Source organism: Vicia villosa, unplaced genomic scaffold, assembly GCF_029867415.1.
Source record: "Vicia villosa cultivar HV-30 ecotype Madison, WI unplaced genomic scaffold, Vvil1.0 ctg.004630F_1_1, whole genome shotgun sequence".
Lineage (NCBI taxonomy): Eukaryota > Viridiplantae > Streptophyta > Magnoliopsida > Fabales > Fabaceae > Vicia > Vicia villosa.
Window position 1 is genome coordinate 2,994 of NW_026706479.1, and position 15,645 is coordinate 18,638.

The 15,645-nt window shown below is 33.4% G+C and overlaps 2 protein-coding genes and 1 pseudogene across 2 annotated transcripts; 1 reads left to right on the plus strand and 2 right to left on the minus strand.

Moving 5' to 3' along the window:
• Positions 1–629: 629 nt before the first annotated feature.
• On the minus strand, positions 630–6,822 carry LOC131642204 (transcription termination factor MTERF4, chloroplastic-like). The gene is made up of 2 exons (XM_058912475.1): positions 5,212–6,822; positions 630–4,639 (listed from the first exon to the last, which is right to left on the minus strand). The coding sequence occupies exon 1, from the start codon at positions 6,593–6,595 to the stop codon at positions 5,396–5,398; it is 1,200 nt and encodes a 399-aa protein (XP_058768458.1). The 5' UTR covers positions 6,596–6,822; the 3' UTR covers positions 630–4,639; positions 5,212–5,395.
• Positions 6,823–7,140: 318 nt separating this feature from the next.
• On the minus strand, positions 7,141–10,237 carry LOC131642201 (uncharacterized). Its single transcript, XM_058912472.1, has one exon. It carries the CDS (start codon positions 10,145–10,147, stop codon positions 9,044–9,046), a length of 1,104 nt encoding a protein of 367 aa, XP_058768455.1. The 5' UTR covers positions 10,148–10,237; the 3' UTR covers positions 7,141–9,043.
• Positions 10,238–11,789: 1,552 nt separating this feature from the next.
• Positions 11,790–15,163, plus strand: LOC131642203 (zinc finger BED domain-containing protein RICESLEEPER 1-like; annotated as a pseudogene).
• Positions 15,164–15,645: the final 482 nt, after the last annotated feature.

Consider the following 15,645-nt stretch of genomic DNA (forward strand, 5'->3'; position numbering starts at 1 on the left):
CTCTCTCCTTTTTTTTTTTTAAATCAACATATTTTTTTTAAAACTAAAACATTTTCCAATGAATCACATACTTAGTAATTATTATAAAATAATATTATTATTTTTCATTTAGAAATTTTTTTTCGTAAAACTTTAAAAATATTTGAAAGACATAATATTTATCAATTTTTTTTCATTTTTCTATGATATATAATACTTTTTATGTACATAATTTAATATATTGAATTTGAGTCGATTACACACCAAATCAATAATTACTAATTTGATTTCAACATCTATTAAAAATTAGACTAAATTACAGCTTAGCCCCCTATTTTGTCTAACTTACGAAATCAGTCGCTCTATTTATTTTTTAAATAGTTTTGGTCTCATGTCTATTTTTTATCCAAAAAAAAATACTGATGTGTAATATTTTTTAAATACGCATATATGTTGCTGACTTGGCATGATGAAGGTTAAAGAATCATTTTCCATATCATTTTATTAATTCATTTATTTATTAAATAATTTAAAACTTATTGATATTATGTTTATCAAGTTTAGAAATCAAAGTGAAAAGTTTTCTGAGAGGGAACATGAACACGATAAACTAAAGATGAATTTGAGATCTACCTTTATGCTAAGTTTAGATTATTCTCTCTTTTCTGTTTTAACTATCTTTTTCATTTTCATCATCTTTCTTTCTTGCAGTAATTATGCGTGTATCTCAAATTTTGATTTGGGTTTTAGGGATTTGAAATTCATATTTAAAGATTCAGATTTGAGTTGTATGCATAAATAATTTGGATTTGTAATATGGATTTGGGATTTAGAGATTCATAATTTGAATTCAAGATTCAAATTCAGAATTGGATTTAGAGATTTTATCAGTTTCAACAAACTATTTTGAACAAAAAACTAAGAAATTTTTTAGTATGTATCTCCTCTACAATTCCACCATGGCTGAACAAACTGAGAAAGCTTATCTCAAGCAACCTATGAAGCGCCGACACGCCATTCAGAAGGCGTGTTGCCGCATCAGACATGGATACCCGTACGATACGCGTATGACACGTATCTGACACGTCTTTGCAGTGTCCAACAAAAAAATATAGTTAGATGTGTTCCCTCCATAACTAAAAACCTCACGAGTGTAATAAATTCTCAAGAGATAACAATACTGCTGATAAATGCCTTGTTAAATTACAAGTATATGATGTTGTCCTTCTAGAAGGTCGTGCTGGAAGTGATGACCTTTATGAGTTACCTCCTATAGCCATGTCTAATCCTGCTAAGTCCACTATATTGTCTACTTCTATTATGTTAATAAGGTTGTACTTAGTGCTTATTCTACAAGTGTAGATGCTAATTAGCCTAACATGGGGCATCTTAGACTAGGGCATCCCATTGTTCATGCGACACTTGTGTGGCAAAGTTGTAATACTTCTTTTAATTACAAAGATTATACTCTATTTTATTCAGCCTGTTGCATGGGTTAAGCCCGTAAACTACACTCACTTGCCTCACACTCACATATTCTCAACCTTAAAATAAAATAGGTATCGTGTTGACAGTGCTCTGTAATAAAAATAAAATTTTCACATTTGAAAATAAGAATTGTGTCTCAAAAAATGCAATGATTAATTAAAATAAAATAAGTATTTTGTTGAAAATGTCCCGTGAACAAAAGTTATATTTGAAAATAAAAGTTGTGTCTCAAATAAAGGCAATTGTTAATTAAAATCAAAAAACATTTTGCTGATAGTGGCCCATCAGTAAAGTAGAAATTTTGACATTTAAAAATAATTTTTTAATAATTATGAATAATTTTTAATAATCATAAAATAATTATGTTTTCGGTTGAGTAAATTTTTATGTATTCCTCTTCGTTCATTAAAAAAAGATTTAATTTGTTAATTTATTTATGGTTAGAAAAATTAAAAGGGAAAAAGAAAATTGAGGGACAAAAAAATTAAAATAAAAATTGTGGTGTGTAGGGTGTTTAATAGAGAAAGTGAAAGATATAATTAATTTAATTTGAAAAATGAGGGAAAATATAATTTGAAATGAGAAAATGGTTTTGTATTGCCAAGTGTCAACACTTTATTGAATAGAGAGTGTGATTATATTGATCTTTATGTAAATACTCATATACCCTTTTTATTTTGTAAATTATAAAAGAGTGAAGGGCCTTTTAGGTAGAATGGTGGCATCTTTCATTTCATTAATAGCTAGATAGTAGACTTCAGACTTTAGCACTAATTATTCAGTAAAAAAACAACTCAATTTAGCTCTCAAAATGGCATGATGACCAAAGTTAATTTAGATCAGAAAAGGAAAAGGCCCAACAATATTAATCGACACTAATTCAACATTTCCAACAAAGCTTTTACTCCCATATTTCTACCTCCACGATCAGATCCTCATATTACAATTGACTAAATGAAAGTGAAACTTACATTATGTGTACCATTATTTTGGACAGCACATAAGGCATGACTCATTGAAGGATGTTTGAAGTGAATGACTAAAGGTTCCATAATTTCTTGTCAGGAACAAATGAGTACCCGTGAGAGTGAGTAAATTGAGAACTACATTTGCTTAAGGGAGTTTTTTATATGGTGAAATTAGAGACAAAAATATATGTTTTTCATCTTAGAGAATGGGGGAAAATATGATGCTTCCTGCAGATATATGGTATGACATACATTGTCATTTTCTACCAAAAAATATGTTTTATTTGCTAATATGCCTGTTGTATGACATGCATTTCCATTTCCTGGAGAAAAATATGAGCTACATATTATCATAGAGAATAACTACTCCAAGGAGAAAAAGGTGAGAAGGTCAAACAACTCAAATAACAGTTGGCTAGCCAATATTTGGTCTAAAAAACATAGTTTGTCATATAGTTAATCTAGAGAAAAGAAAGTGAATGCAAATCAATTATGGCAATTTCAAGGAAAAACAAACTATACTTGCTTAACGAAAATAAGACAGCTTTACAAAGTTTCATAACAAAATTTACTTGGTAGTGATTAAATTTGTATACTTTAAACAAAATGTTTAGGCAAAAATTTGTACTAAAACATGGTAAAAGAGGTACCACTGTTAGATTGGGATCGTCAACCTTAAAATCGAGAAATATTGGTAAAGAGTTACAAAATATCCTATATACAAAAATGACACATTCATAATTCTTAAACTGCATAAATAAGGATGTTTGTCTTGGTAATGAGATGACAACAACAACACAGATAAAGAGTAGTGAGAGCGGGAAGGACAGTGGTTGAAGCAGATATAAATGAAAGTAAAGTCTAATGATAAAAGTGAAAAAGGTTTAGTGAAACTGAGATAGAAAAAAGACTACTTTATATTACATCAACTCTCTTTGTCATTTGTCAACACAAAGTTAAAGTCTCCCCTGCCACTTTCAGGCATTAACTGTTTCTAACCTTGAAGAAGATTATTAGTTTTTCACCCATTTTTTATAAAAAACTTAGTGCTTTCAATCAAATAACTGTAAAGAATCAGAAACAAATTAACATTGAAACAGTATTTTCAATCAAATAATTAGCTTAGTTTACTTTGATAAACTAATGAGGGAAAAGAAACACTAGATATCTCTAATACTTCGGCATGTATGATGGAAGTATGTCTGAGCCTAGGACCTATGATGTTAATCTCAGATAGAGTTGCTTAGCATCGACCCCCTAAAATGCGATAGCGACATAACAGATGGCGGGATAGCCGCTTTTCTAAAGACTAAAAAACAGTATATAAAGAAAACAAAAACTACTAAAAAATAGACTAATTCACAAAATTAAAGAGATCATCATACTTAATAGTTAAAGAATCTACGGTATTTGTAATAAAACTTAAGCAGAGAAGAATAAAACAAAACTGAACTAAAAATTGAGGAAAAACATAACATTACTCTTCAAAGGGTTCGGATTGTAATTTATTCCCTTAAAAAAGACAACGGTTTTAAAAAAAATTGAGAAATTTATATCCAAAAATCTAATTGCGGCTGCGATAGCGGTTTGGGGCGCAATTAACGGCCGCTACAGCTGCTATTGTTGACAGTGGTTCACGGACCAGAAGCGTTGCGCCTAAGCCCTACCACCGCTACACTATTCCGTTATAGTGGTGCTATAGCGTGCTATTGACAAGATTGCCTAGGACCTCCAGCTGTGCTTACTGTCCAACTCCCTCACCACTAGAACAATCATAGAGATTTTAGATTTAGCTAATTTGACTCAGAACAAGGAGCCTATTAGGGAAATCACATTATTTTTATTCATGAAAAGGGAAACCTCATGATAAAACTATTAGGTAACTATGAGCCTAGAGCTATGACTTGTTATAAGGGGCATTCAATTTTGTTCTAGTAATGTTAGAGCAAGTAAATTTGTACTATAACACCAACAGACCATAAAATAATCAAATATTCTAATTTTGAAAATAAATAATTCTAATTATGTAATAAACTCCATACTATTGACGATATTCAAGAACAATGCTATATAAGCGAAAACCCAAAGCCTAGTAGATAGTATATTACATAATCATCTCATGGAATGGAATCATACCTCTAAAAAGATTGCTTTTGCAAAGTCATGCCATTTTATGCCAAATCGCTCTCCAATTTCAAAACACACTGCATATTGTTAGAACCAATAAATCAAAGTACTAAGAAAACTCTAGATTCTGATATGACCTCTGTTCTCAAGGTACCTTTGTTCTATAACACCGTGAATAGTTTAGGTGTTTTTGAGTTTTCATAGCAGAAAAAACCATGTACGCCCAAACGATTGTGCAAAAAAGTTTTTGTATTTGTAAAATCATTATGGCAATATAACTATGGCAATATAACCATGCAAAAGGTTACTGAGACAGGGCACAAATTTTTTGTCACGCTCAAACATAATTTACATAATAAGTTTAAATTCAATGGTTTTAAGATATTTCAATTTTGACCAAAAACAAGGATAGAACTTATATTAGCAAAAAAATCATTATAACTACCTGAATCAGATTTAAATCATTCTATGTGCGGGATGATTATTTAAACATATTGATTTCCTTCAATAGAATTAGAAATGGTACGCACAGATATGCAAATAACACAACTCACAAGAGATTATAGCATCAGTGGCCTAAAGGTATTTCACAATTTCAACATATTTGTTCATCTCAATGCTATAAACCTATATAAGAAAGAAGCCTTACTTGTATACAAAAAGTAAAGACATTTTTCTTCCTAGTAGAGTCGGCTACATGAACCAAACCAGATCATAAACTCCTGTCCTCGTTTAAGTTTAAGCATTGTGATAGATAGGATCCAAAAGGAAAGATGAATTATGTAACACGGTAAATTAAAGAAAATGAAATGAATTCAAAACTTATCCAAGCACTATATGCTAGCATCCTTCCCCTGATATAGCCTTAATAGCCTAGAGGCTTCTTCTTCCTCATAACAACTCACATATTTTTTCATGAACAACACATCAGACAAATTAAACGGTGTATACAAGCTAGCACTCTTTTTTATCAAACCTTTGGATAACAGATACCACACAACTGAAGCCCTTGGAACAAGCCTTTTCTCTAGACTAAAACTGAATAGATCTGGTGCTGCCAAGAGCACTGAAGGATCCCATTCAAGCTGTTTGATCCAAAAACTCACGACCGCGTTGAGTTTATCCGCAGACTGTAACATAATCTTAGGGTTCCTTTTAAATGCATTAAAAATTGCATCTTCAGAATAACCCCAGCTCTTCAAGGTATCAACTTTGGCATCCCATTGGGATTTGGTGATAGCCCTTTTGGCTAATAATGCAACACCAAAACTGATTTTGGAAGGGTGAAACCCTAATTCCTTAATGATTGAAGTAATGGCTTTTCTCAAATCATTAGAACATAGTACAGAAGGTCTAGAACAAAGCAAACGGTAAATACAAGAACGGGTTACACCGAAATCAATTAAAAATTGAAGATTTGGTTTCATGCGACTATCACAAACGAAAGATGGACAGAAAATGATCGGATTTGGTTTCATGCGACTATCACAAACGAAAGATGGACAGAAAATGATCGAAGTAATAGCTTTTTGATCAGACGGACAGAAACTTCTTACTAATTCAAAAGTTTGAATAATGCGTTTGAGGCTTGATCTTAGGAAATGGGGGCTTCCGGTGACAGTGGCGACTATGTCGGTGGGAGAAGCGCCTTTGGAGGCTAAAAATTGAAACTTTGGGAGAAGAGTTTTGATGGGGTTGGAGAGGATGAGCTGAGGATTCCTGCATATAATGGATTGTATCTGGTCATCGGAGAAACCGTGGGTTTTGAAGAAGGCGATGACGAAATTGGGTTTTTTGGGGGTGTTGAAATTGATGCGTTTTGATGCTTTGAGAGCTTCTTGTGGAGATATACCACAATTGTTAGTGAGGTAGGATATGGTGAAAGAATTTTTATCTGAATCTGAAATGGTGGTGGTGGTGGTGGTGGTGGAGAGGAAGTTGAAAGAGTGGGGTTTGAGAAGATGAAGGTAACATTTTATTTTTGGGGTTGAAGAAAGTTTGTTGAGGTGTAGAAGAGGTCTGATATGAAACATGAGATGAGATGATTCAGCAAGATTAAGATTACAACAACTGCCGCAGTAATTTGTGGCGACTCACAAGCTTCTCTCTTGAGACGGGCAGACAGTGACAATGAATCATGAGATAGTGATTTTGTTTTAACTTAAAAATTAAATTTGTTCGGTAAAGTTGGACCAATGGTGTTCAGTGGAAAGACTTGCAGGCGAATGTGGGCCAGCGATTGTGGATGTGATGTAATAGAGAATTACATAAGCATACTTCCAAAGATCGCATAGTCCAGGGCAGCATGTTATGCAAGGCTAAAGGAACCAATATTAATATAATGAAAAGATTAGATCTCTTGCATGAATAAGTTGGAAGCCTCTAATTAGATCTCTTTTGTTGCTGAATTATGGAGCGTTTGGGAAGGGTTAAATTATGCTTTGAGGTTTGAATTGGATGGTGTGGAGCTGAATTGATTCCATGGTAGTTGTGAATGTCATTAAGAAAGGAGCCTCTAGCAATCCTTAGTCAACAATATACATCGATTATTAGATTTTTACAGTGGGAGGTGATTGTTGTTCATTCGTATAGAGAGGCTAATCAATGTATTAACGCTTCAGCTTTCATTTTATTTAAATATTTTTATTTTAAAAAAATAATTTAAAAGAAGTTGAATTTGAACTTAAAAAAAAAATCAGATTGAATTCGAAGCGAGTTTCAAGCTAAACTAATGTACTTTATTAGTCGAGCTGAATTGAGGTGAGTACGACTCGACTCGATTCCAACCCTAAGTCAATGTTCAAGAATTACGTTTGCAATAAATTGAGAGAGACAGGGGATAGTGAGGCTTATGGAGGGGGTCATTACTCGTGATGCTTTGCAATGATATTGTTATTTTTAATTAAAATTCTTTCTAGCTATTGGTTTATTTGCTTTAGTTGTTAGATGCTCTTGAATTGCTTTGTTGATTTGTCTGCCCCCGGCTGTGTTTTCTATCTTATCCAAATCAAAGCATAAGGCATGCAACGCTACACCCAATTAAAACCCCTTATCAAACAAATCAACCCAAAACAGAATGAACACAATTGTTATCACTAGAACTAAAATACAATCACTGAAACTTTTGAAAAATCTCCCACTTCTCCAAGGACATTAAACCACCAAAGACAAACATAAATTGGTTTTCATGTTAACTGACAGCCAGCCTCCAAACCACACAGCTCAGAACACCTGCTCACAAGGAATTTTCCGGTCGGACCAAATTACCAGCTTGGCTCCACTCGATCTAGATCTGCAAGCGAATGATTAGTTCTGCTGATGCCAAACTCAGAAGCAAATCTGCTGAGACTAATCAGTCTTTTGGTGATGCGGCCAACAAGAATACACTGCTGAACCAGTCTGCAACATCAGACTGCAACACCATTGAATAGGAAAACAGCAAAGAATCTACATCCTATCGCAGGGAGCAATAAAGACAGAATCTTAAGCCGCAAAACTGTGCAGCTAAATAATACAAACCAAACTGAACGCATCTAGCTGCACAGAGCACGTGAAACTCGCCAGAATTAATCAATCTAAATCAGAGAGGCCTGCTGGAACAAAAGCTCACTGCCCCCCAAATATAAAGACATTTACATCTCCAACAAGTAACTACCAACTGCAGCACAATCACAGAGAAAACACATGGATAACAGAAGTTCAAATTAAAATTTTATGACGCCTAGACAAACCCTTGGATTCAAGCACCACACTGTTGTATTGTACTCCATGCTATTTGCTTTGAGAAACACTGGAATCTGACCTGAAGCTATTAGTCTTCTTTAACCCCGTTGTTAGAATGCAAAGTCATATGTAATAGATTTCAAATAGTAGTATGATTTTATATCAGACAAAACTGCTGCTTATCAGCAATTTACATTCAAATCAAAGACAAATAAATACATCACAAGTAGAAGAAAAATGCTAACTCAAATAGCATGTAAACAGACACTAATCTGATATAAATCAGTATACAACAAATTGCTCACCATTCCCTTGCTCTCATTATAATCATCAAGAGCCTGTAGATATTATGATGAATTCAACCCACACCAGTGAGCTAAATGGTCATCCAAACTTGAATTAGCTTCTAAAGAAAAACCTGAATCAAAGATTTATATTCTTCTACTATCTGATATCAATACAAAAAACAATAAAGAGCAATATATGCTTACTCACACATTCTAAAAATATTTCTACTTTCTTGATCTCCAATTCCACACTTATTTTTTTTGTTAGAAACTAAAGCATTGTCCTAATTCCCTAGTACATGAGGATATAAGTCAAAACTGTGACCAACGACAAAAAAGGTTCCAACTTACTGAGCAAGTGGAACAGCACAAATAAAGTATGACAAGATGAATAAACATAATATGGCTGGTTTATTCAGTTACAACAAAATATGTTTTTGACAACTTATCCAAACACCAGATGCTAGCATCCTACCCTTGATATAGCTTTAAAAGGCTAGATGCTTCATCCTCAAACCGTTTCACATACCTTTGCAGGAACAACTCATCGGACGGATAAAACGGCGTTACTAAGCTAGCATCCTTCTTCATCAAACCATTGGAAAGTAGATACCTAACAACAGAAGCCCTCGGAATAAACCTTTTCTTTATACTAAATCCAAAAAGATCCGGTGCTGCCAGTAGCAATGAAGGATCCCAACCAAGCTCCTCGACCCAAAACCGCATCACCGCGTTGAGCTTGTCCGGCGACCGTAGCATAAAGTTAGGCTGTCTTTTAAAGGCATCAAAAATCACATCTTGAGAACAACCCCAACTCTTCAAGGCATCAACTTTAGCATCCCATTGGGATTTAGAGATAGCCTTCTTAGCAAGTAATGCCACACAAAAATTGTATTTGGAAGGATCAAACCCTAATTCCTTAATCTCCTCCACAGCCTTTCTCAAATCAGTAGAACAAATTACAGAAGGTCTAGAACAAAGCAAACGGTAAATGCTGGAAGGAGTGACACCGGAATCGAGTAAAAATTGAAGATTTGGTTTCATTCGGATATCAGAAATGGAAGAGGGACAAAATATGATTGAAGTAATAGCTTTTTGATCAGAGGGACAGAAACTTCTTACCAATTCAAAAGAAGGGATAATACGTTTCAGGCTTGAGCCGAGGAAATGGGGGCTTCTGGTGACGGTGGCGGCTATGTCAGAGGGGGAAGCGCCTTTGGAGGCTAAAAATTGGAACTTTGGGAGAATGGTTTTGGTGGGGTTGGATGATAAGAGTGCAGGGGCCTTGAGGATGATGGACTGTATCTGGTGATTGGAGAAACCGTGGGTTTTGAAGAAGGTGAGGACGGAGTTGGGTTTTTCGGGGGTTGTGAAACGGAGTCGTTTGGATGCTTTGAGAGCGTCTTGTGGAGATAAACCGAGATTGTTGGTGAGGTAGGAGACTGTGAAGGGTTGTTGAGATGAATCTGAAGTGGCGGTGGAGAAGGAATTGAAAGAGTGGTGGAATCTCTGAAGAAGGTGACATTTTGGGGTTGGGGAGTAGACCAGAGTTCTGAGACGGTGATGAAGAAACATGAGATTGGGGATTCTGCTAATTGCCGCTATTGGGTCTGGTTCAAACGAGAAGCAGCCTCAGAACTGAAGTGAACGTTGTGGAACAGTGTCTCTCTCTCTCTTTTTTTTTTTTTTTTTATTTAGACATATAATTTTTTTTTTTGACATGCTCCATTTTAATTTTATTTATTTATTTGCAGTATCTGAAATGAAATTTTCACTTCCTTCTGCTCCATTATGCACTATTTTATTATATTTAAGATATTTAATCAAAGTTTAATTACCTCCTAATATTCTTAGTCACGAATCTTTAAGACAGTAAAAACTTATTTGTCTTGATAAATATTGGGATGAAAGATTAAAATATAACAGAAGAGTTTGTAGATACATTTACGGAATATTATATTTTTAGGACGTTCCGTAGTTATATTTATGAAAGTTTCTATGAACTAAATTAAATTGAATTGTTTTCAAATATTAACATAATCGCCCTAGATATTTAAGAGTAACAAGAAGTAAATTGAGATATTACAGAATTTGAAAAGATCATAAACATAATATGTATAAATAGCAAATGGACTAAAAATGGGTAGGAAAACTATGGAATTGGATCCTCTCCAATTTTTTTTCTCATGTCCTCTCTCGTGTGCAATTATGAATGGTTGGATTAATCCAATAGTTGACAACAAAACAAAAAGAAAAGAAAGCATCATTTAATAAAGAAAGAGAAATATATATTAGTTTTAATTTTCCTTTTTAACCAAATATTTAAGAGACAAAAATGAGTACATTTAAAAATAAGAACTTTTCATATTTGTTTTTATTTTCTTTGATTTTTGTGGTATTTTATTTCTACAACAATCAATTTATTATGAATAAATATTATTGTGGATGTCCATATATATTCTTATCTTTCATCTTCATATTCCCTATTAAGTGGTATAGTAAGGTTATGATTTTTCACCTTCCTAATATCCTATAAATAGAGACCACTTTGTAATGTAAAGCTATCTACTTGAAAGATAATAATACAATATTATTTTTTCTCTTCTTTTCTCTCATTCATCTCTCCTTTATCTATATTGTTTTGGTTAATTTCATAACACGTTATCAGCACGAAACTCTACCAAACTTGAAAAAAAAAATTGAAGCCCTAATTGTTAGAGGTAATATTAGTTTATTATTTTATTATTTTACTTTCTCATTATCCATGTTGAATTTTGATGTTATATCTTATTAAATTATCAATAATCCCTAAAGGATTACAAAAACAACGTGTTTGTTATATAGTTCCTGAAGAACTTAACAAATATCCATTAAAGATAGTATTAAGTTTGTTATATATATGGGTGTTCAGATCCAATCCAATCCAAAAAAAAACCGAAAACCGAATCCAAAAAAAACCGAAATTGTTTGGATTTGATTGGACCACCAAATAGCATAACCGACCGGTTCGGTTCGGTTTCCGGTTGGCTGCAAGAGAACCAAACCGGTCCAAACCGAACCAGTATTTATTCCAATTCCTTATCATTAATTCTCAGAATCTCCCAAATTAGGTTTAGCCGCCGTTCCATACATCTTCAACTCTCTGGGATTCTCAATCGTCCCACGCCTAAAATCACGCTTTCATATTAACAATCATATCCTCCAAATTAATTTCACAATGAATGACATTGATTATAGCCGTTTCAATCCGCCGATTTTTCTTCTTACAATTCTCAATTTAAGTTCTAGTTTCCAGCGGCTCTTCTCATCTCAATTCTCAGTTATCAGTTCTCAATTTTTCATCTCAATTTTTGGTTCTCACTCTCAGCTCATCTCAATTTCTTTTCTGGTTTTGAATCTCAGTCTGAAACCATCATTCCACAAATATCAGTAAGTTGTTCTAATTCATTTGAATTTTCTGATATTTGATTTTGAATTTTCTCAATATGTTCTAACTTTTATTCGTTCAAATTTTAAAGGAATGAGTCAAGAAAAGTCCTCTGATCCAATTGCTTCATCAACTCAATCCGATATTATTAGCAATCATACTCAGGTATCAAAACTTAATTTTAAGTAGTTTATTTTTACCTTAATTTTTCTCAGACTGATACACTGAATTTATCAATCAAATTGATGCTATGGGTGGCGGTGCTAGTCCTTTTGTGATTGATACAATGAGTTAACTTATGAAATTGAAATTGTAGTATATTAGGCGAGGAACAATTATTTCATATGCATGAAATAATGTATTCTATAATTGAAACAGGGAACAGACTAGAAAAACAGAGACTTTTATCTCTTTTAATTTTATTTGTTGTCATTTCATTAGCTTGTGCATCCTGCTGCTTTTTGGGTTGACTTTTGTAGTATTATCTTGAATTTTTACATGTTAAAAAAATTCTCGTGTGTTTCCTATTTTACAGGGTGAAATAACCGAACCTCCAACTCCATTGGAACCAAGTAATGAAGTGAATAATGATGAAGAAAATGCTAATAATAAAAGGAAAGTTGGAGAAGCTTCAACGTTGGCCACATCCAATGATCCTAATGTTGCTGCTGGAGACTCAGGTAACAGAAAACCTATTAAACCTAGATCTTGGACTTGGGAACATTTTACAAAAATCGGATCAAGAGCTAAGTGTAATTGGTGTGATGTAACATATGCCGCTGATTCACAAAGAAATGGCACTAGTAATTTGAAACACCATTTGTTGAACCAATGTAAGAAGTTTCCCAAAGAGTCTCTTGATCCCACTCAACAGACTATTGTTCTCAAACAACTAAAAAAAGAAGAAGGGAATGGATCTGGTAGTGTTCTCACCAGTTTCCATTTTGATGCTGAGGCATGTAGGAAAGCTTTAGCTAGGATGATTATTGTTGATGAGTTAGCTTTTAAGTTTGTAGAGGGAGAGGGGTTTCTTCATTTTATGAGTGTCGTACAACCTAAACTCTCGATTCCTAAAAGAATTACAATTGCTAGATATTGTTGGGATTTGTACAAGAGTGAGAAACAAAAGTTAAAAAGTGTGTTAAACAAATCAAATCAATGTGTTTGTCTTACTACTGATTGTTGGACATCTGTGCAAAATTTAAGTTATATCTGTCTCACTGCACATTTCATTGATCATGATTGGAAAATCCATAAAAGGATTCTAAATTTTTGTCCAATTGTGAATCACAAAGGAGTAACCATTGGCAAAAAAATTGAAAAATGTTTGGAGGAATGGCTAATAGGTAACATTTTCACCTTACGGTTGATAATGCTAGTTCTAATGATGTCGCTATCACTTACTTGAAAAATACAATGAATGATTGGAATTCACATCCATTGAAAGGGGAACATATGCATGTTTGCTGCTGTGCGCATATTCTGAATCTTGTAGTCCAAGATGGACTCGAAGACTATCATTCTTCAATTAGTAAGATTCAGAATGCTGTCAGATATGTTTGTGCATCTCCGGGTCGTATGGATAGGTTTAAAACATGTATTAAGGAAGCTAGGTTACAAGAAAAGTCGATTGTTCAGTTGGACGTTTCCACTAGGTGGAATTCCACATATCTTATGCTTGAAAGTGCATTGAAGTTTCAGAAGGCATTTAAGAGATTGAGTGAGAACTGTGTTGATTTTGTGCTGATGAAAGGTGGTATTCCAAATAATGTAGATTGGGATAATGCAAAGTGTTTTGTTAATTTCTTGAAAATATTTTTTGATATTACAAAGAAAGTTTCAGGTTATACTTTTGTAACCTCTTCTCAATATTTCAACGAACACATTAGGATATTGACTACTTTGAAGGGGTGGATAGAATTAAGAAGTTCAGATAACTTGCTTGGAAATATGGTTGAAAATATGAAAGTTAAGTATGATAAATATTGGGGTGATATTGAGAAAATGAATATGCTGATATTTGTTGCTGTTGTGCTTGATCCTCGACATAAGATGGAGTTTGTTAGGTGGGGCTTGAATAGGGCATATGGAAAGGATGTTGCTGAATCATTGTCTAAAAAAACAGGAGACAATATATAAAATATTTGAGAGCTATAGGATTTTCCTTGGTAAAGGTCAAACTGAAAATCCTACACATTCTTTTCATGAAGTGGATTTGGTAGAACTTAAAGCACCTGAGGATGCATTTGCTTTGCAGGTTAAGATGGACATTAATCTTAATGATAGCATGCAAAAAAATGAAGTGGGTTTGTATCTCATGGAGAATTTGGAGAAGAAATGTCCTGGTTTTGATATCTTGAACTGGTGGAAGGTGAATTCCAACAAGTATCCCATTCTTGGTAAAATGGCTAGAGATGTATTGGCCATGCCTGTGTCTACTGTAGCTTCGGAATCCGCTTTCTCTGCCGGAGGTAGAGTGCTTACATGTTATAGAAGCTCTCTCACACCAAAAACAGTTGAAGCTTTAATTTGTACACAAAATTGGTGTAAATCTTCCCCGGTTTCAGTCGATATTGAAGAGCTTGTGGATGAGTTAGAAAATCTGGAATTAGGTAAATTACTTATAACTTATTTTTTTGTTGGATTACTTGTATTAATTATAAATTTGTTTTTTGTTAAATCTTCCCTCTTATGACTTAATACTTTATATTTTGTAGAACTTGCTCCAATCCCACAATTGAATGAAGGTCTGTCTGATATAGATTCTGATTAGTTGCTTCAATCCAACCTGCTGCCTACTATTCTTCTGCTATATGATGCTGTTGTTTTGTTAGGCTGGAATATGTTAAAAATGCTGTTCTGCTATGTTGGAATCTGGGGAAAATGTTGCTGCTGTTCTGCTATGTTGAAATCTGTGGAAAATGTTGTTGCTGTTCTGCTATGCTGGAAGTGTTGTGCTGCTGTTGTAGAACTTATGCTTTATTTTTGTTACTTTCTATTTGTTTCTGTTGAAGTTATTATTTCAGTTGCTTTATGATGTTTCTATTGAATACTTATTTGTATCAAACTATGAATTATGCAATTTGATATTTAATAGTATTATGCAATTTGATACTAAACTTGATACTGAGGTTGAATTTGATATTAATTTCTGCTTTGTGTAACTGGAATTTGAAGTTGGTATGTTACCATACTGACTGGTGGCGTGGAGTACAATTCATATGAATTGGAATATGAATTGGAATACTTGGAGTACTATTTACCATACTTGGCAGTTAGTTATCATACTGACTAGTAATTTTAGAAAATTCATATGCCAATTTTAAATAGTTATTTTTTTCTGTAATATTTTGCAGTTGCTTTTATTCATATGTTTTTCTTCTGTCAGTGGCATTGAAACTGGCTTTTTTCTATAATATATGCCAATTCTCATAAGCCAAAGTGTTAATCCTCCCAAATATTTGTAGTTACTTTTATTCTTTTACTTTTACATACAATTTGATCAATTCTTATAATATAATGGTGGCAGAATTTTTAGAATACATTACTTGTTTCACTTTGAAAAATTCTTTCAGTTGAAGCCAATAGATTCAGAATAGTTTCTATTTAAAAACCGAATAAAACAGAATAAACCGAACCGATTAAA